Raw genomic sequence first — 23,057 nt, 5'->3', positions numbered from 1 at the left:
GGGGCACAGTTTAACATCTCTTAATGCTTCATTTTTTTTAAAAACGCTGTATTTTTCATATATTTTACATTTATTCTACACCTCTGTTTACACTCTCATATGAACGGCTCGTTTGACTTCCTGCTTCTATTAAGCCGCTCCCTCCGAAATACGCAATGTGCTCAGATTGGTTGGCAGGTTGGTTGCTGGCCCAGTGTATCGTGATTCGCTGAAGCGTCCGGAAACGCCACGCCCCTTACCATTCGTAGTTACGCGCTAAGCTGGAAATGTAAATAATGGCGTCTGAGTACATGACTGAGTAGTTGCATTTTTGTAAAGGTATCATTTAATTTATAGCATGAACAACTGTTTGTCTATGAACAGAGACATTTGTTGGTGGTGTTGCACTAGAACTTAGCTAACTGGCTAGCAAAAAAGAGTCGCTCTTTGTACATGTCCTTGATGCATTTAAAATAGCAACAGAACTATAACATTATGCTTAAAAGACATGTACAAACAATAAAACATACTTACAGTTTGAAGCCAATAAACAGCAGCTTCTGTTTTTAAAGTGGGAACTGCTTCATCTTTCAGTAATAGCTTTTGTGCAAATCCAGCATTAAACTCATGTAGATTCTGGAAGCTGTCTTCAGCCGCGCATCCAGTGAAGAAAATATCACAGATTATTATGGGTTCTATTTTGATGCTCACGTCCGGTGTACACAACTCTTCCGCTTCCATTTTGCTGTGCCACATGGCCTCGCCCACTTTGTTGCGTGTTCCCGGGGGCAGTGTTTATGTTAATAGCATGGGTTTATGATGTCACCAACCCCGGAAGAATCTCGTTGTAGTCCAAACCAGGCGTTTTTGTAGGCAATAAACTGCCATAACTGTAAAAGACAATATCTCAGTTTGCATTGAACTTTCAGTGCTGTAACTTTGCAGATGCTGTTTATGCTCAAGCAGCAACATTACACAATAACTAAAGTTAAAAAAGTGAAATCGCATTGAACCACCCCTTTAATAAAGTGATGCTGCATTTAGATCCACTGTGCCTCACATCTTCATCTGACCAGACATATCAGAAATGTTTTGGAGCATTTTATTGATGAGTTTTGGCAAACTTGTCTCAGCGTTTGCAGACTGAGCTGGATTAGTGTTGTATACTTAAGTCGAAGGCTGCAAGTTAACTGTCAGATTACTTGGGCACTTCACACTGTCAGGATATTTGTGTGGAAAGCTCTGTTTGGGGAGACACCTGCAGCGTTAGCTCATCAATTAGATTCAGCAGGGGACTTACAGTCTATCTATTATGTATTGATCTAGAGCAGGAACGCTGGCGTGACTCCAGTCTGTTAAACTGCAGTCTTTCTTCTGCAGGATCTGGCTGTTGCGGAGAAGGAGGTAGAGGGGCGGATGGACTCTGTTCAGTTTAGTCACTGAATGAATCCAACAAAATTTTTGTTTTGTTTTTGATAAACAGAAAAGATTAAATGAATCAACAATCCACTTAAATGTCTCTGATGCTCAATACTGCAGTACACAGCCATATATATACACACAGTGGGTGACTGGCAGGGATATGCTTTTCTCTGTCAAGTCCGTTAGCCGTGAGCAGGGTCACAACAGAGTGTGACATCCCGGGCATCTGTTCTTCTGGCTGGACACTTCAGGGTTCACTGACCTGCTGCACCAAAACACACACAGTATACAGCCACTTGTTTTCATAGACTTCTACTGACACACACACACACATCCAGTCAGTACTTGTTTGTACTGTATTTTCCAGCAGCATCATCCCCAGACTGATGCTGCCCATCAGATGCTGAATAAAATAAATAAGTAAAGCCACCAGCTCAGAAGGCATTTGATAGGTAAATATCAAAATAAAATATTTTTTTTTGCATATAGATAGATACGGTCTGACCATGACGAGGATGTTTGGACATGTTTAAGTGAGTTTGTCTTCAAGCTGTGTCTTGTAATATGATACGGAATAATGTTTTTTCTTTAATTTCATATGGAGAGATTGTCTTCTTACTTTATAAACCTAGAGCGGCCCCACTGTGGACCATAAGCGATGAGTTTGAAAACATATGGGTGGTGTCAGCATAAATAAATTGTAATTTATGAGGGCCATTATCATGCTACAGCAAAGCATCTGCCACTCTTAGCAGCTGGATGACTGGAATGCAGAAACTTACACCAAGCTACTAATATATGTAATTTAGCACTTACGTTTTGCTGTAAAGATATTAATTAATGATCAAAAAATAATTTGAAAATTAAAGATATATTTTAAGTAAAATGCAGGTTAAGCATCTGTGACATGTTGATTATATTAAATATTTTCATTTAAAATTTAGATTTTTTTTATGTTTTTAGTCTTCTGCTCATCCAGGATGCATTTATTTGATCAAAAATACATTAAAACTGTGATATAGTGAAATATTATTACAATTTAAAATACCTGTTTTCTATTTTAATATATTTTAAAATGTAATTTAATCCCGTGATGGCAAAGCTGAATTTTCAGCATCATTACTCCAGTCTTCAGTGTCACATGATCCTGTATATAAAGGCTTTAACACTTTACTTAAAGCCTTTATATATATTGCAAAGCATTAATTATGCCTTGTAATGCACATTATAATGCATTGTATGATTTTATGAATAATCGTAACCACAGTTATAATGCATTATAATACTGATCTATGAGTAAAACACATGACAAACAACCAATTTCAGATGTAACAAAGAATCTGCAAATATAATAATGCATTTTAACTTTGGCTACAATTATTTATGAAAAGATGCAATGCATTATAATGTACATTAAGAATACCTTTATAATGCATTATACATAAAAGCTTTAAGTAAAGTGTTACAAAAATTCTTGTTATTATCAATGTTGAAAACCGCTTATTATTTGTGTGCATTTTTTCAGGATTCTTTGATAAATAGAAAGTTCAAAAGAACAGCATTTATTTGAAATAGAAATCTTTTGTAACATTATAAATGTCTTTACTCTCACTTTTGGCTGAATAAAAGTATACATTTCTTTGAAATATATATATATTTTAAATGGTAGTAGCTATATGTAATTTTGTATGAAATAGCTAAAGAACATATTTTTTTCTACCATTTGCTGATATTCAGAACATATGTATTTGCTCAAAAATAACTTGAAATACTGTTTTCAGAGGAACCATCATTTCATCAACATTCATCATTTCAGACCAGCAAAAGAAACATTTTTGAGTTGAACCTAAAATCAGTGAATCAGAGTTTTCAAATGATTCACTGAACTTATTAATGGAAATGAATCAAACTTATTGTCATGTCAAGGCCAAAAAAAATACACAGTATCATCACAGTATTTAGTGTTTAATATTATATCACCAGCAAAATAATTTAAAATATATGATAAAATTTCCATTTATATCGCCCAGTCTTAGGAATGAGTCGAAACAAAGGCTTTCTGTGGTAATCGACAACATGTCTGTAATTCTTTCAGCAGAGCTTAACTTGCATTTAACATGGTAGGCTATATTCCTTCAAGGACGTGTTAGGCATCTAGGGAAATCCACTATAAACCGTGCTGTTCATGAATCCATGGGAGATGTTGCGCTGCAGAGCTATACCACTGTTACGCAGATGGCAACACGTTCATATTTTATCTCTAACTGTTTGAAGTCTGCCTGACTCACTGATGTCCCAGACATGCTTATGATGATGCTATTACAAAATAACATGGACCTGCTCCATAGTGCGTGTGTGAGAGAGAAGGCTGTCCTCTTTCATGCTGGTTGCACTCTGTGCAGAGTTGGCACTACAAAGAACTGGCAGTTATCAGCAAGAGAGATCTGCACTGCAGAGACAAACATAGAAAGGAAGAAAGCAACCAAAGACTACGTAGAGCTCAGATGCGTTCCAAAATAGATAAAAATGGGCAAGAAAAAGGTTCTAGCTGTGGGTGCACAATTTAAGCTATGTCTTAATTTGAAATTGCATCTTTTTCTCAATGTTTTGGCCGTTTGTCCACACTCAGACAGTGTTTTTGTCCTGCTAAACAGAGCTTTCTGAAGTGGATAAACTTGAAAATGCTGTTTTCACATTGTATAGTGTGAGCTGAGAGAATGGAGGTATTTGAAAACAATAACGCATTTTTAGTCGTGTGACGTATATTGTACCAATAGATATCTATGTTTGTACCGGTATATGTGCCTGCTGTGTGCTATTCATTTTCACAGTGTTGCTAAAGATAGTTGTTACTTTGTACAACATTTATATTACATTCCTGCAAAGATGACAAAAATTTGTCCTGATGAAAATCATGAGAGCAATTATGTTTTTGACCATACATGGAATGGTGACTGAGTGCGACCTGGTCGCACCAGCAATAGAGGGTATGCATTGACGTCATTTTCCAGTCAGAAAACATGCCCCCTCAGCCGGACTGAGTGGCAAAAGAACCTGCTGCTTGACTGGATTTAACAAGGAAAACAGTGAAAACGTGAGTAAAACAAATGATTATCAGTTTAGGCTGGACTAGATATAGTGTTCCTTACAACTCACCAAAGATCCACTGATCCATGGATATTGACATGCAGCCAGGAATCATGTTTCTTGACATTTATATGCCTGATTTCGACGCCATGGAAATACATAAAGCAAATTTGCAATATAGTTTGGTCTAAATCCGGGTGATCCTTACAGTCAAACCAAAAATTATTCAGTAATTTTTGATATTTTTGATATTGTTTACTAGTGGCTGCAGGACACTACAGTTCATTTATGTAAGTGAGGATAGCAAAATAAAGTAAACTGTGATATATTATACCCAAAAATTCTTCATACAGTGGACTGCCAGTAATTATTCAAAAACTTTGACCTGACCATGTTTTGCTTAAGTGTTATCTGACATAATTAAGATAATTTTTTCTGACACAGTTTAACTCTGAGATCTTGTCATATTTTATAACCATATTGAATATTGAATTTTAAACTATATTGAATAAACTGTATCAATGAATGAAATGTTCAAGGTGTCTGAATAAATTTTGGTTTGACTGTATGTCAGTGTTATATATATCGTCCAGCCCTACAACTAGTTTTTATCAGTGTTTATTTAAAAAAAAAAAAAAAATCCAATTATGCAGAAAATAAGATGGTAAATATTTAATTGATGAGCTGTAAATACAAGAGAATACCGCTGCCATCTCTTCACATACGGAACAACAACTTCAGCGCATCATGGACAGATTTTCCCAAGCATGTAAAGATTTTGGACTGACCATTAGCCTGCAAAAGACAAAAGTGCTAAGCCAAGACATTGATACTCCTCCTGTCATTACCATCGACAACCACGTACTTGATGTTGTCCACCTGTTTACATACCTTGGGTCTACCATCAGTAATAATCTGTCTCTTGACGCTGAGATCAATAAGCGTATTGGCAAGGCCACAACAACCCTAGGCCGAATTACCACTTGTGTCTGGGGGAATAATAAGCTGTCAACCTCTACCAAAATGGCACTGTATAATGCCTGCATTGTCAGCACTCTACTGTATGGCAGCGAAACATTGACAACATACAGTGGGTACCCCTTAAATTTTTCAGTCTTTCTTATATTGCAGCCATTTGCTAAAATCATTGTTCATTTTTTTTTCTCATTAATGTACACACAGCACCCAATATTGACAGAAAAACAGAATTGTTGACAGTTTTGCAGATTTATTAAAAAAGAAAAATTGAAATATCACATGGTCCTAAGTATTCAGATCCTTTGCTGTGACACTCATATATTTAACTCAGGTGCTGTCCATTTCTTCTGATCATCCTTGAGATAGTTCTACACCTTCATTTGAGTCCAGCTGTGTTTGATTATACTAATTGGACTTGATTAGGAAAGCCACACACCTGTCTATATAAGAGACCTTACAGCTCACAGTGCATGTCATAGCAAATTAGAATCATGAGGTCAAAGGAACTGCCTGAAGAGCTCAGAGACAGAATTGTGGCAAGGCACAGATCTGGCCAAGGTTACAAAAAATGTCTGCTGCACTTAAGGTTCCTAAGAGCACAGTGGCCTCCATAATCCTTAAATGGAAGACGTTTGGGATGACCAGAACCCTTCCTAGAGCTGGCCATCTGGCCAAACTGATCTATCGAGGGAGAAGAGCCTTGGTGAGAGAGGTAAAGAACAACCCAAAGATCACTGTGGCTGAGCTCCAGAGATGCAGTCGGGAGATGGGAGAAAGTTGTAGAAAGTCAACCATCACTGCAGCCCTCCACCAGTCGGGGCTTTATGGCAGAGTGGCCCGACGGAAGCCTCTCCTCAGTGCAAGACACATGAAAGCCCGCATGGAGTTTGCCAAGATGGTGAGAAATAAGATTCTCTGGTCTAATGAGACCAAGATAGAACTTTTTGGCCTTAATTCTAAGCGGTATTTGTGGAGAAAACCAGGCACTGTCCAATACAGTCCCAACAGTGAAGCATGGTGGTGGCAGCATCATGCTGTGGGCGTGTTTTTCAGCTGCAGGGACAGGACGACTGGTTGCAATCGAGGGAAAGATGAATGCGGCCAAGTACAGGGATATCCTGGAGGAAAACCTTCTCCAGAGTGCTCAGGACCTCAGACTGGGCCGAAGGTTTACCTTCCAGCAAGACAATGACCCTAAGCACACAGCTAAAATAACGAAGGAGTGGCTTCACAACAACTCCGTGACTGTTCTTGAATGGCCCAGCCAGTGCCCTGACTTAAACCCTATTGAGCATCTCTGGAGAGACCTAAAAATGGCTGTCCACCAACATTTACCATCCAACCTGACGGAACTGGAGAGGATCTGCAAGGAGGAATGGCAGAGGATCCCCAAATCCAGGTGTGAAAAACTTGTTGCATCTTTCCCCAAAAGACTCATGGCTGTATTAGATCAAAAGGTGCTTCTACTAAATACTGAGCAAAGGGTCTGAATACTTAGGACCATGTGATATTTCAGTTTTTCTTTTGTAATAAATCTGCAAAAATGTCAACAATTCTGTGTTTTTCTGTCAATATGCTGTGTGTACATTATTGAGGGGAAAAAAAGAACTTAAATGATTTTAGCAAATGGCTGCAGTATAACAAAGAGTGAAAAATTTAAGGGGGTCTGAATACTTTCCGTACCCACTGAATACCAACCAAGAATGAAGGCTGAACAGCTTTCACCTGCGTTGCCTTCGTCACATCCTTAGCCTAAAGTGGAGCGACAAAATACCCAGCACTTGGGTTCTTGCACGCGCTGGTCTTCCCACCATGTACACACTACTTAGACAATGCAGGATGCGCTGGCACGGCCATGTGCACCGGATGGAAGATGGCTGTATCCCAAAGTATATCTTGTACGGCAAACTAACCTCTGGCAAGATTGGCCGCCCCTAGCTGCGTTATAAAGCTGTCTGCAAACGTGATATGAAAGCTCATCAATATAGAGAACTGGGAAGACATTGCAGCTGAAAACAACAGGTGGCGAAGTGTTCTTCAAAAACAGCACAGACTCAGGGAAGAGCACATCCAGACCTTAATGGAGGAAAAGAGAGCTAGACATAAAGGTCGTTCTTTCGAAGACATCACCAAAGCCAGACATACATGGCAGAGTCTGTCTCTCCCGCATTAGCCTTGTCAGCCATAGTCTGCGCTGTTCTAAAGATGTCAACATGACTTCGCGACTGGGCGCATCTTCCATAGTCGGCAACGACTGAAGGAGGCCTGCTACAGTACAAGATATAACAATACAATATATAGGGTATGATTTTTACCTGAAATTTCAACATATTGACACAAGTTGCCACGTTTCGCTGCCTGGAGTCCAGTTGTTTCTGTGAATTGTAGCAATCCATTAGCTTCTCTTTTCTGTAGCTTTTAGCATTCTGTGAAAATATACCTCAGGTTTCTTGTCAAATCTATTTGTACACTCAGTCGCAAAGCTCTTTCCCGTTTTAGATGTGTTTTTCGCTGGTATGGACAGAGCGTTTTGAAATGAAAACAACATCCGAATTAATGTAGTCAACACTATAGCCTTACACTGATTCTACACATGATGCAAAGGTTCAAAATCCATTTATTTTTCATATCAGAAGTAGCATAGGAGCTTGGAGTACATCAGAAATAGAAAGGAACATCGGTTTACTGTCAGGGATGTGTTGTATCACACCGCGCTGCATCCAGAGTAGACAGTCATAATTATAATGGGTTCTGTTTTCTTTTGTTGTGTTGCATTGTGCCACTCGCGTCTGGTATAGACACAGTGTTAGAGTCAGTTATAAGGCATATGTCGCTTCAGAATGACGCATGAATGTAATGATAACTTATTCACTATGAGTTTAGCAGCATACATGGGCACATTACTATCCTAAATTAGGGAATCATTTGGGAAAATCCTGTGGATCCATTCTTTTACAAAAGGCACATATTTTGTGGCAGTAACACTAAGCAATCATCAGATTTAATGACTTCCTTAAGATGGCTGCAGTTACCATTATGGTTCATCCAGCATTTTTAAGACTCACCATTGTGGACTGTAGGCGTATTTTGGCTAAAGCAGGAAATAGGGTGAAAGATGACTCATTAAATCTTAATATTTTTCCATTGCTTGGGTTCAGATTGTGTGCTCATTATACCAGCACCTACCAAATGTCATTCCCTACCACTTCTTTTTTTTAAGCTCGCTGTGTCACAGTTTTTGCTGAGTCTGGGTCACAGAGGTTCTGATTCAAATCTGTCACGTCTTTGAGGCTGAACTTTCATGGCATTTTGTGACTGTGAGCTCTGACCGCTGCCCTCATTGCCAATGCACTTTGTCTGTGCTCCTCTTGACACGTCAATTCATTTTGTAATGCTTTTTGTGAGAAACACTCACTAGCCTGATTCAGCAGCAAGCCTCTGGCACAGACAGATTTTAATCTTCCCTGTCAAAAAGAAGAACTGTTACTTGAAGCTATGATGCCTTCGAAATAGAACCCTTCAGAAGTGTTCCTACATAAACAAAAAAAAATGAATGGCAGTGCTAGCTTCGAATTGGGGTCCTGATCACCCTGTCTGGGTTTATCTGACCTGACTGCACTATATTGTTCCTTTCAAAATGGGATTGATGGCATTTTCAAACTTGATGCCAACTACTCCAAATGTGATTATTCTCTTTGTGAAGGACCAGCATTTAATTAAATTTATACTACTAGATAGAAAATTTTATAATACTGAATTTATACTATGCATATTTTTACTGCTAAATTAAATAATTAAATAAAAATGAAATAAAATAAGTGTAATACTTTTGTTGTCATAATTATTTTAATAGTCTCAACAGAATGAAATAATCCCGTTTTTAGAAAGGAGTAGAAAAGTTAAGTAATAATGTATTCTTGGAGTATTTCCTTTATTTTTCATACTTTTTATCTTAAATTTTCCACTCACCTCCCATGACCTCCTTGTGGTCTCCTGGATCATCTCTTTCTAATGGTGAAAATTGGAAATGGAAATTGCCATTAACTGCACTTAATCCTTTAGAAATTATATCAGAAGGCTTCCATAAGAACCTTTTTAATCATTTTAAATTGCTATGAAGGTCAAAGGCTTAGTCATTAGCAGTAAGTGACATTCTGATTCAGACTCCATCAGTCCTGCTAAAGACATTCTTCTGAAGTCAAGAGTCAATGACTTTCTCTCACTGTTAATTACACAGAATATCCTTGCAGAAACTGCATTTGGTGATGATAATATGATAAAATAGTCTCATTGACATCTCCTTATAGCAGCCAAATCACATGCTTATTTTTCCACATGCAGTATCGTTTTGATGGTGTATGGATGGTACAGGGCAGAGTTAATGAAATTATTATTATTCTTATAAATGGGATGTTTATTTTTTTATTCTCTAATTATTATTATTATTATATTTGATATTGGGCATTTATTCATTTATTTACTTACTTCTTTCTTCCACAGTGCAAATTTCTTTAAAGGGAGGAACACACCAAGCCGAAAGCCGTCTGGCAGTTTTTGTTCGTCGACCGACTAAGTTTTCTCAGTGTGTCCCGCACCATCAGCTGAAGTTGGTCTTCATCGCCTTCATTGCTGTCGGAGCTCGTCGGTCCATCTGATCATTCTGATTGACTGTTCAGCTACTGCCACCTGCTGGTTCGGAAAGGCATTTCATCTCACGCAGGTGCAGAACTGACGTGCTACTTGGCCGTCAGCTGACTAGCATTGGTTTGGCGTGTCAGGGCAACTTTGGACACAGACGCTGCCGACGTGAGCCAGCCCCGCAGTCTGCTTTCGTCGCCACTAGTTCGTCGGCGTTGGCTTGGTGTGTTCCAGCCTTAAGATTTCAGTAAAACTTTATTTTGATGGTCCCCTTTAGACTTTTTCTGTAAACTATAAGTCACATACTTGTCAACTAACTCTCATTAGAGTTTTATTAGACTGTCTGCTTAATATCTCCTAACACTTTAGAATGTCTGTTGCTCCCCAACAGACATTCTACTGACTATAAGTTACTTTGCAAGTGTAGCATATTCTACTAACTCTAACCCCTTATTCTACAAACCTTAGCTCTAACATTCTACTAATACTCAACTACTACTCTAATGAGAGTTAGTTGCGATCCCAATCTGATTTATGACCTGTAAGCTGCCTGAATCATAATCATGCACTGTTCGCTGTTGGCCAGAGGAGAACTGGCCCTCTGACTGAGCCAGGTTTCTCCCAAGGTTTTTTTCTCCAATTTGTCACCTGTTGGAGTTTGGGTTCCTTGCCGCTGTCACCTTTTGGCTTGCTTAGTTGAGGACACTTGATATTCAACAATGTTTTTGATCTGCCTGCATAGACACCATTGTATGCGATCTGAACTGAGCTGATGATGACATCACTGTTTTCTCCAGAGCCGATGTATAGATGAATTAACTAAATAACTGAATTTACTTAACTGGACTATGACACCATTTTCTTCTATAGCTGTTATGCAGCCAAAATCAGTAATCAGTAATTACAGTAATTAGTAATCAGATTACTAATTATTTTACATTCAAGTTACTTTGAAAACTACAAAAATAAACCAAAAAACTGAAACTCATAATTCTTTCTGTAATTTAATATTGACTGAAAAATATTACAGAAGTATGAAAAAATTGCTGAAAACATTTATAATAACATTTGAAAACAGTATTGTTGAGAAGTTACCTTCCCTCCCGATCCTGAACAAATTGCCTAAACATCAAATCTAGCTTTTTTAGGTGAGGTTGGTCCGCTCTCGTCTTGGCTGCGGTGGGTATCTTCATCCACGCGTTCTCCAGTGATTCAAAATGACGCATCTGCGTCAAACGTGATTTCTTTAGAAATGCACTTTACCTTTTTTTTTTTCCTTGTAATGCAAGTAACGTAATTTTACTGACATCAGTAACTGTAATCAAATTACATAAATTTAAAATGTAATGCTTACATTACTGCGTTATCAGGAAAAGTAATTAGACTACAGTAATAGTTACACCCAACTCTAAGGTAACAGAATGTCTGGTTACACTTTATTTTAATGTGTCCCTATTATTATGTAATTATACATATAAGTACTGAGTAATATCAATTAAGTACATGTACTTACTTTAGGGTAAGGGTAGTGTTGGGGATAAACAGTTTAGGACCCTTGAAACCAGATATGTTGAATAAAGACCCGGAGTCAAAGTTTAAAAAAAAATAATAATAAATTGAAGAAAAATTTAATGAAGAATAGTTTGCAGTTTCATCAGCAGAAGCCAGCTTCAAGTCTCACAAGGAGTTCGTAGGCCGCTCTGCGTACATTCACATTTCCACAACAATTATACTCTAACAGAGTCCACTAACTACATCATTACTTCAGTTTGGATGATTCTGATTGGCTAAGGAAAATAGACAAGATTAGAAATTTTCCACAGGTGGACAGATAGTAAGAAGCATATCTCCCTTCGTCACGGTGATGACGAGGGGGACCCTAGATTTAGGTACCGGATGTCCTTTTGGGGTCATGATGTGGCGTCTGCTGGTCTCAAGCAGAGTGCCAGTTGTCCAGTACAAAGGGACCTGCACAAAACACTTAGCGCACATACACAGATACACATGATTCACAGCTTCTTCAATGTTGAAGTTGATCTGAGCTCTGCTCTGAGCAGGAAACTTTACCAAAACATACTGATAACATGTTCTTTTCTCTCAGTGAGAGGTACAGAGGAAAATAGATCCTTTAACATACATTGAAGAAGTCATTCAAATAATTTAACAGAAATATAAATGTTGATTTATAACTTAAAAGATATATATTGAAGCGGCAGTGGATTCCAGAATCAGGGTTTGGTTAGGATTAGGGTTAGTTGCATGTAATTATGCCTGATTTATGGTGATTACCATAGTAAATACATGTAACGTGTAACAAGGACACATTAAAATGAAGTGTAACTAAGATTTCTACTGAGCTTGTGTGTTGAGTACTATATGTATTTGTGAGCATGTGTCTCCAAAGATTTCTATCGCATCATTAGTCTCCATAGTAACTACACAGGTTCACTGCTTTCAGATAATTACCCACTTGTTAAATACCCAGTGGTAGTGGCAGTTCATTATGAGGGGATAGGGAAGTGGTACGTAGGTTTGAAAACATACAGCGGCAGTGCTGGGAGAGTGCAGTGAATGCTAGGTTTTGTTTTGTGAGGGGTAGCTTCACACGTCCATGAACAGCTTACATTTCATGGGTCACTTAAAAGAGCTCTGAGGTTTAGTCCCTTGAGTAGTCTGACATGGAAAATACACATGATGGCTTCAAATTTTGGCTTTTTTGGGTTTCCCATTAAGATTCAGTGCACTTACTCATCTTGCCATTTTTTTGTATGATTTTGCCATTTAAAATTCCTCTTCCTGGTTGAGTATATCCTTTCAGATGTCAGTGAATGTGGCATGTTGTTGCTGTTTCCAAAGACAAGCAAAGCTGCACTCGGCGTGCAGGTGAACACAATTATTCTCAGTGTAAATGCTGTGCCCTGCAGCAACTGTTATCAAATAGCGCTGCTTATGAAAGGTATGAGATCGCTGTTTGTTCCAGACTGCAATTAAAATGCCATTCTAATTTTAAATGTATTGCTTTTGTTTAGCATACTTAGGACCAAATGTAAGGTTGAATTTGCCAAATAACTATCTTTGGATTTCACATTTGCCGTGGTGTTTGAAATAACGACAGCTTTCATAGCTAGTGTGTGTGTGTGTGTGTGTACACTATAGTTTCAGTTTACACATGCACTGTGGGTGGTGTTATTTGACTGGGAGTAATTTGATTCTTTCTGTATGGAAACTGTAACTTCTGTCTACAGAAACAGATCTATCGATGAACATGCTGTTGTATTGTTGTTGTTTGGATGTTGAAAGCTTCTCCATGCACATCCCAAAGGGTTCAGGTACATAAAGGCTAAAGAGTGTGTTCGGGTGGACTGGTGAACTCTAAAAGAATAATCATGGATTCAGGGCTCTCAGAGTCAGCAGAAACAGAAAATCTTACATAATACCAGCAAATAATTATGCTGCTTTAAAGAGTCTCTTAGAATTTGGGACATACAGCTTCTGTACCTCTAAAAGTAAAGCCGGTGTGTCTAAAAATACCTAGAATACAGAATTTTGCTGCAGTGTTGTATACTGTATGTGAAATTGCTCTAGGCTGTTTGTTGTACATGAGAGGGTCTCAAGAGGAAATCATCTTTCACTTAAATCACTTGCTGTAAAGATTAGGACTCAGGCTAGTTTGTGATATCAAATTATCATTTGAAATAGAAGCTTTCAGCTGTGCAATGTGTCTGGAAAAGTCTGGAAAAGTAGCATCATCTACTGATAATGGACCAATAGATTAATATTAGATAGTATACAGTGCTCAGCATAGATGAGTACACCCCCTTTGAAAAGTAACATTTTAAACAATATCTCAATGAACACAAACTATTTCCAAAATGTTGACAAGACTAAGTTTAATATAACATCTGTTTAACTTATAACATGAAAGTAAGGTTAAAAATATAACTTAGATTACACATTTTTCTGTTTTACTCAAATTAGGGTGATGCAAAAATAAGTACACCCCACAACAAAAACTATTACATCTAGTACTTTGTATGGCCTCCATGATTTTTAATGACAGCACCAAGTCTTCTAGGCATGGAATGAACAAGTTGGCGACATTTTGCACCATCTATCTTTTTCCATTCTTCAAGAATGAGCTCTTTTAGAGACTGGATGCTGGATGAAGAGTGATGCTCAACTTGTCTCTTCAGAATTCCCCACAGGTGTTTGATTGGGTTCAGATCAGGAGCCACCGAATCACTTTCACCCTGTTCTTTTTCAGAAATCCAACAGTGGCCTTGTGTGTTTAGTATCATTGTCATGTTGGAAAAGTGCATGAAGATCAAGGGCACGGAGTGATGGTAGCATCTTCTTTCAGTATAGAGCAGTACATCTGTGAATTCATGATGCCATCAATGAAATGCAGCTCCCCGACACCAGCAGCACTCATGCAGACCCACATAAGGACACTGCCATCACCATGTTTCACTGTAGGCACCATGCATTTTTCTTTGTATTCCTCACCTTTATAACGCCATACAGTTTTGAAGCCATCATTTCCAAAAACATTTATCTTGGTCTCATCACTCCAGAGTCCCAGTAGTCTTCATCTTTGTCAGCATGGGCCCTGGCAAACTCTAGGTGGGCTTTTTTGTGCCTGGGCTTTAGGAGAGGCTTCTTTCGTGAATGTCACCCATGCATTCCATTCCTCTGCAGTGTAGTATTGTGCCACGGGAAATAGTCACCCCAGTTTGGCTTTCTACTTCTTTATTTAACTGCAGTGAACTTGCATACTGATTTTCTTCAAGCCTTCTCATCAGAATACGCTCTTGTCGAGGTGTTAACTTCCGTGGACAACCTGGACGTCTCTGTGAGATGGTTGCAGTTCCATCTTTTTTACATTTTTGTACCACTTTTGCTACAGTATTCTGACTGATAAGTAAAGCTTTGCTGATCTTCTTGTAGCCTTCACCTTTCTGGTGTAAAGAAATTATTTTCTTGTGGCATTTCTCTTCCATGTGGTGCCATTGCTGACAGCATGAAATGGGAAGGGGTTTTAACACCCTTTTATAGTAAACTGTCTGCTGGACACCTGTGTAATGAATAATTAGACTCACCTGTGGTTGAATTCTTGTTAAATTAGACATTTGTAGTCTAAAATTTAGCTTTGCTCCAGAGACTTTCAGTGGGGTGTACTCATTTTTGCATCACCCTAATTTGAGTAAAACTGAAAAATGTGTAATTTAAGTTATATTATTAACCTTACTTTCATGTTATAAGTTAAACAGATGTTATATTAAACTTAGTCTTGTCAACATTTTGGAAATTGTTTTTGTGTTCATTGAGATATTGTTTAAAATGTTACATTTCAAAGGGGGTGTACTCATTTATGCTGAGCACCGTGTATGAAGAGAGACATTAAATTGAATTTCACAATGAAAATGAAGATTTCTATTTCAAATAAATGATTTTTAACTTTTTTTAAACATCAAAAAAAAAAAAAATAAAAAATATATATATATATATATATATATATATATATATATATATATATATATATATATATATATATATATATATATATATATATATATATATTAATTATATATATATATATCACAGTCTCCGAAAATATTAATCAGCACAACAGTTTTCAACATCGATAACACACCATTGATAACACCAAATCAGCATATTAGAATGATTACTTCAGTGTCACATGATAGCAGGATCATGTGACACTGAAGACTGGAGTAATGATGCTGAAAATTCAGATTTGCCATCACAAAAATAAATTCGAAAATTAGAAAACATTTATTTTAAATTGTAATAATATTTTAGAAAAGTACTGTTTTTGCTGTATTTTTGATCAAATAAATGCAGCCTTGGTGAGTATATAGCCCTGTTTACACCTGGTATTAAAGATGTGTTTCTGTCAATTGGACAACACTAATTACAGATGTAAACATGGTCTAAAATGTTTTGACCATGTCCACTTTCTAACACTTCCAGAGGTAGTCTACTTGTAAACAAATCAACCAAAATGCATCTTAATACCAAGTGTAAACAGGGCCTAAGAGACTTCTTTCAAAAGTGGGTTCAGTATGCTTGTTGTATAATGCACATACTGGAATCTATGGTAGTTTGTTAGTATGCTATTCCAAACAGAGCGGTTACTTGTGAATAGCCTTGCAAATTAAAAATCATCTATCATTGCCTTGTTAAGAATGTTATTGTGTTTCATAGAGTAATCAGATGCTTCAGCACTTAGGATGCACCTTTTTCTCTTTATGGATAAACAGATTGAATCCTCCACCAGGCGCAGGGAGAGTAATTACTCCACTTGTTTGTTCTGCGTGTGAATAGATGAAGGGCTATTAAGAGCCATTAAGAGCGTTTATGAATGGATGGTGGGCTTGAGATGTGCTTATCTGATCTGAACAATAGCACTGCACTTCTTGAGAGACTCCAGACAGATTCCATTCAGAGTTCCTGTATTATTAAAGGATTAATCCACTTTTAAATAAACTTTTCCTGATAATTTACTCACTCCCATGTCATCCAAGATGTTCATGTCTTTCTTTCTTCAGTCGAAAAGAAATTAAAGTTTTTGATGAAAACATTTCAGGATTTTTCTCCTTATAGTAGACTTCAGTGGTCACCAAACAGTTGAAGGTCAAAATTAGTTTCACTGCAGCTTCAAATTGTTCAACACGATCCCAGATGAAAAATAAGGGTCTTATCTAGTGAAATGCTCATCTTGAACTAGCTCTCTTCTTCTTCTCTATTAGAATTCCAGCAGTGTAGACGCTGCTAAGTGTATTACTGCCCTCCACAGGTCAAAGTTTGAACTAATTTTTATATGCAATAAGCTAGTTCAATAGTATATAACAATTAGTTCAAACATTGGCCTGTGGAGGGCAGTATTACGCTTAGCAGCGTCTACACTGCTGGAATTCTAATAGAGGAGAATGAGTATTTTGGGTTAAAACATAATTTTCAGTTTTTTTCAGAAAATGAGTGATGGTTTCACTAGATAAGACCCTTATTTCTCATCTGGGATTGTGTTGAACAATTTGAAGCTGCAGTGAAACTAATTTTGACCTTCAACTGTTTGGTGCCCATTGAAATCTACTATAAGATTTAGATCTACTATAAAAATCCTGGAATGTTTTCATCAAAAACTTAAATTTCTTTTCGACTGAAGAAAGAAAGACATGGACATCTTGGATGACATGGGGGTGAGTAAATTATCAGGAAAAGTTTATTTAAAAGTGAACTAATCCTTTAAGTATTCTTGGTTTTCAAGCATTTCCCCTTGACACTTTGAAAGAGTTACTGTGCTGAATGAGTAAACTGTGCTATTGATTGCCTCTTTGAAAATTCAGGGAACACTGGTGAGAAAGTGATGTTTCATTTCTTTGGTGAGACATTTTTGGAAGTCGTTTTTCATGTAATCTAAGGGATTTTTAAAATGGCTGAAAAACTGTTGTAATACTGGAATGTTACGTGTCAAAAATACGTGTCAGTAAGTGTTTTTCTTGTAAGTAAATTAAAGGGATAGTTCACCTAAAAATGAAAATGATCCCATGATTTACTCACCCTCAAGCCGTCCTAGGTGTATATGACTATCTTCTTTCAGATGAACACAATCGGAGATATATTTAAAGTATCCTTAGTCCTCCAGGGTTTATAGTGGTTGTGAATGGGGTGCCATGTTTTGGAGCCAAAAATAATGCATTCATCCATAAAAAAAGTAATACAACTCCAGGGGGTTAATAAGGCCTTCTGAGGTGAAGCAATGTGTTTTTGTAATAATAATATTCATATTTAAAACTTTATAAATTCCAATAATTAGCTTCAGGCGGACGACTTGCGCCAAATGAGTAATCCTCTGACGCGATGACGCAGGATGTTCGAGTATTGTAAGCTTAGACGCCTCTTGTGGTTCAAACAAATAAGGCTGTTCAACAAATTTAAGCTCCTCTTCTCTTATATCAAAGTATATAGTCACATGGGTGAGTAAATCATGGGATAATTTTCATTTTTTGGGTGAACTTTCCCTTTAAAACTTTTATTCAGCAAGGATGCATTAAATTGATAAAAAGTGCATTTATAATGTTACAAAAGATATCTATTTCAAATAAATTCTGTTCTTTCAAACTTTTTATTCATCAAAGAATGCTGAAAAAAAGTATCACAGTTTCCACAAAAATATTAAGCAGCACAGAGGAATAAATTACATTTTAAAGGTGCCATCGAATTGAAAATTGAATTTACCTCGGCATAGTTGAATAACAAGAGTTCAGTACATGGAAATGACATACAGTGAGTCTCAAACTCCATTGTTTCCTCCTTCTTATATAAATCTCATTTGTGTAAAAAACCTCCGAAGAACAGGCGAATCTCAACATAACACCGACTGTTACGTAACAGTCGGGATCATTAATATGTATTTTTGCATATACCAGCCCATGTTCAAGGCATTAGATAAGGGCAGCCAGTATTAATGTCTGGATGTGCACAGCTGAATCATCAGACTAGGTAAGCAAGCAAGGACAAAAGTGAAAAAATGGCAGATGGAGCAATAATAACTGACATGATCCATGATATCATGATATTTTTAGTGATATTTGTAAACTGTCTTTCTAAATGGTTCGTTAGCATGTTGCTAATGTACTGTTAAATGTGGTTAAAGTTACCATCGTTTATTACTGTATTCACGGAGACAAGAGCTGTCGCTATTTTCATTTTTAAACACTTGCAGTCTGTATAATGCATAAACACAACTTCATTCTTTATAAATCTCTCCAACAGTGTAGCATTAGCCGTTAGCCACGGAGCACAGCCTCAAACTCATTCAGAATCAAATGTAAACATCCAAATAAGTACCATACTTGCGCGATTAGATGCTGCATGACGAACACTTTGTAAAGATCCATTTTGAGGGTTATATTAGCTGTGTGAACTTTGTTTTTGCAATAATAGAGTTGAAAGCTAGGGAGGGGGCGGAGACGGGCGGAGAGCATGAGCAATTAAAGGGCCAGCAGTCTGAATCGGCTCATTCCCATGCCCAAAATAGGCAGTTAAAAAAATTATTTAAAAAAAAATCTATGGGGTATTTTGAGCTGAAACTTCACAGACACATTCAGGGGACACCTTAGACTTATATTACATCTTGTAAAAAAAAAAACGTTCGATGGCACCTTTAAATTGATTTAAATACAACCATTTTTTATTGTAATTATATTTCATTGGAATTTAAGAAATTAATATATTATATAAAAAAGTCATCCAAATATATTAATATATAAATTAAATATACACATATAAAGATGCATTTTTTTTGTCTCTCCATCTTTTGAAAAGAGTTCTGAAAGGAAAATGCTTAGTCTCATGGAATTTGTTTTATTCTCCGTATATGATTTATGCATTTTCATAAGATCATGAGAGCCAAAAATGTGGAGAAATCTCTTTTTATGAATCTGTGTTAAATGGGATATTTACAAAAACAGTAACTGCTGTTATAAACTGCATAAATACTGAATCCAGATTACCTCATTTGTACTGCATTACTGAAAATGTCACATTTCACTGCATAGATTGTAGTAATACTGCAACCCTGCAGTTCATATATGAGGGGGAGTATTCTTACAGTGCCAAGTGATTTGATTGTCTTTTTTCACTGTTTGCACAAAACCATAGTAAAAAAATGAAGAAAAAGCTCATAAATCAGCAGCTGATGTCATTTTGTTTGCTTGTAGGGGAGGACCGGCCGAGGGAGAACGTCGTGGGTACCGCCGAGGGACAGGCGATGGTGGGCGGAGCAGGGGCAGAGTCGGGGACGGGGAGGCAGAGATTACGCTGCTGTGTGCGAGTGACAGCCGTCCAAGTGCGAAAAGCATTATGGGGCGTGGCCATGGTGATGTGCGTGTGCTCGTCATGGGCAGGCTCCACCCAGCTGGCCAAGCTGACCTTCAAGCAGTACGACGCACCATTCACTCTCACATGGTTCGCCACCACATGGAACTGCCTATTCTTTCCTCTGTATTACGTAGGCCACCTGTGCAAGAGCCCTGAGAGACAGACACCAAAACAGAGGTTCAGGTAAGAATCTGGACCCGTGAGATTGTTTTTATCCAGCAGTGCATTCTGGAACTGACTTCTCAGAGAAAAATGCGTGCAGCTTACTACTGTAGGTTCTGAAGCAGAGCGAAAGATTAAAATGTAGTACAGTAAGAACTGTTTTGTGTTTTCCTGGTGAATCTGTTTCATGAAATCCCTCTTTTTTTGATCCTGATCTCTGTTGAGGGGAACACTTAGGAAATTCCATGCCATAATGCATGGTTGGTTTGTCCTCTCCGGATTTGTCTTTTGATCTTGTATGTCCTGAATACTAAAGCAGACCCATTGCATATTTAAACTGACCCGTTAAAGGGAAGTATCTCTATGCTCTGTCTAGGAAGACCAAAGTAAAGAGTGTTTGGAAAGTGAAATATACTGTAGATTCTGGTAAAATGCTTCTTTTATTAATAATTTAGCAAATGCCTTTGTGTAAAATGAGGGAAAAGCCCAAGCAATTTGTCATACAGGGAAAAACAATATTAGCAGCACAGGATTTGAAGAGTAAACACTAGCTGTGGAGTACAAAAGCTTTGTAAAAATGGAAGGGGGAAAGGGCAGAAAGAGATTTCTTTTTTGTTTTGTTAATATGAAGTGCCTTTGTTTATAGTTATGCATTAATTAAATGATGCAGTATAACCAACTTCATTTATCCAAAGCCTAATGTTATTAAAAATAGTAGAATCGGCTGGTTTTTGACATCTAGCCAAGAGACCCATTTAACTTCTTAGAGAATAGAAAATAAAGGTTCTTGCTGTAGACATTTTCTCTTTCTGTGGGTCATTTAATATGTTGACCTTAAAAAGTGATGTCAGCCAGCCATAACTTGGGATATACTACAAAATGTCAAGCTTTAAATTAGTAAATAGACCTCTCACTGCATATAAATGCACAATGTGACTTAAAGGGATAGTTCACCCAATAATGAAAATCATTCCATGATTTACTCACCCTCAAGCCATCCTAGGTGTATATGACTATCTTTTTTCAGGCAAACACAATCGGAGATATATTTAAAAATATCCTTAGTCCTCCACGGTTTATAATGGTTGTGAATGGCTGCCCAAATTCTGAAGGCAAAAAAAAATTGCATCCATCCATAAAAAATGAATCCATGTGACTCCAGGGGGTTAATAAAGGCCTTCTGAAGCGAATCAATGTGTTTCTGTAAGACAAGTATCCTTATTTAAAACGTTTTAAAGTGACAGCCATACGCATACGTCCAAAAAGCGTTAACTTCCTCAACGTAGTACACAATGCCATGACGTTCTATACCCCTTTTATACCCTTTAATGTATATGTTCATGGATTAACATTGGTTTCTGAATAACAGTACAATGAAATAAGCCATAACTCTTTCCCATAACTTCCACTAAAATCAGAGGTAGATGAAAATTGTTGAAGCTTGCAAATGTAATAGAGACAAGAAGCATTTTTTCAAGTTTTTCACAAGACAAGAAGACATTTTTTCCATACAATTAAAAAAACTTGAGGATAAACAAACAAAATAAAGCCAAAGGTGTATTTCCATTGTGGTTCTCAATGTAAGTAAAAATGATGGAGGCATGTGCATAATCATACAAAAATAATGTTCGAAATGAAAGACATAACAATGTCTTAAGAAAATAAGCAAATCCTGAAATGTGCAAATACTTACTTCCATTGAAGAACGATAAATATACCCAAAATCCAGTGACAAAAGCCAAAGACATGCTTTGATTTGCATGAAACAAGAATCACATACTGTATATAGACCAACCCAAAGTAATGAAACTTAAACCAAGACAGGTTTCAACAATGCCCATAATGTTTACATAAACTAAACTAATAGACACTTTAGTCACTTAAATTACTGAAAAGAGATGTGAATAAAGGTAAACGAATGACCCTCTTTCCTGAATCAAATGGTTTAGTCCAATTTCCTGTGGACTTCTCAATTTGCCTGATTGTCACAGAGTCCATAATTTAAATCTAACATGGAGGTGAACTGAGGACAGCTCTGAATGGCTAGAGATCGATTGCAGAAACAAGCGTGTGTATTGTGTGCAATTGCTCATCATACCATGTCACACAGACACATTAAACATTTCAATGAGGGAATATAGCTTTAAAAGTTTTTCAATTGTTCAAACTATCTGTTGGATGTTTTGTGTGACAGGGAGAGGTTTTGAGGGGGTGGTACATCCAAATATCCAATTTTAAAATAACAGCAATTTGAGAAATATAAATCTTTTGTAATAATATGGCCCGGTTTCACAGACAGGACTTAGCCTAAAACAGGATTAAGCCTTAGTTCAATTAAGATATGTCAGTGCAAGTTGCTTTCAGTTAAAACAGCTCAAACATGAATTTTAGTCTAGGACTAGCTTAAGCCTTGTCTGTGAAACCGGGGGTTAAAATGTGAAATGTTTTGATCAATTTGATACATCCTTGCTGAAAAAAAATATTAAAATATCTTACCCACCCCAAACTTTTAAAAAGGTAAAAGGTAAATCAAATGTAATTTTTTTTTTTGGCATTAAATTCATGTTTTATTTTTGTCTGTGGTATTTTAGAGAGTGCTGTCGGTTCTTCGGGGACGATGGACTAACAGCAAAAGTGTTCTTCACTAAAGTGGCCCCTTTTGGCCTGCTGTGGATTCTGACAAACTACTTGTACCTTCAGGCTCTGAGAAAGATCAACAGCACCGATGTGTCTGCCCTCTTCTGCTGTAACAAAGCCTTCGTCTTTCTCCTGTCCTGGATCGTGCTGCGGGATCGCTTCATGGGCGTCAGGGTGAGTGGATGGACGGTTCGTTGGACAGATCGAAGAAATTCTAGATATCGATTTGACATGCACTTTTCATAATG

The 23,057-nt window shown here is 37.3% G+C and overlaps 1 protein-coding gene across 3 annotated transcripts in view; it reads left to right on the top strand.

Moving 5' to 3' along the window:
• slc35f3b (solute carrier family 35 member F3b) overlaps positions 1–23,057 on the top strand; it is a 40,340-nt gene that overhangs the window by 5,971 nt on the left and 11,312 nt on the right. For all 3 annotated transcript variants that reach the window (XM_067386965.1, XM_067386967.1, XM_067386968.1), the window contains 2 exons: positions 19,851–20,193; positions 22,764–22,983. In XM_067386965.1, the coding sequence (XP_067243066.1) occupies positions 19,851–20,193; positions 22,764–22,983 (563 nt within the window). The remainder of the gene's footprint in view (positions 1–19,850; positions 20,194–22,763; positions 22,984–23,057) is intronic.

The sequence above is a fragment of the Chanodichthys erythropterus genome, chromosome 5 (genome assembly GCF_024489055.1).
Source record: "Chanodichthys erythropterus isolate Z2021 chromosome 5, ASM2448905v1, whole genome shotgun sequence".
Taxonomy (NCBI): Eukaryota; Metazoa; Chordata; class Actinopteri; order Cypriniformes; family Xenocyprididae; genus Chanodichthys; species Chanodichthys erythropterus.
This window is presented reverse-complemented; position numbering and strand designations above follow the sequence as displayed.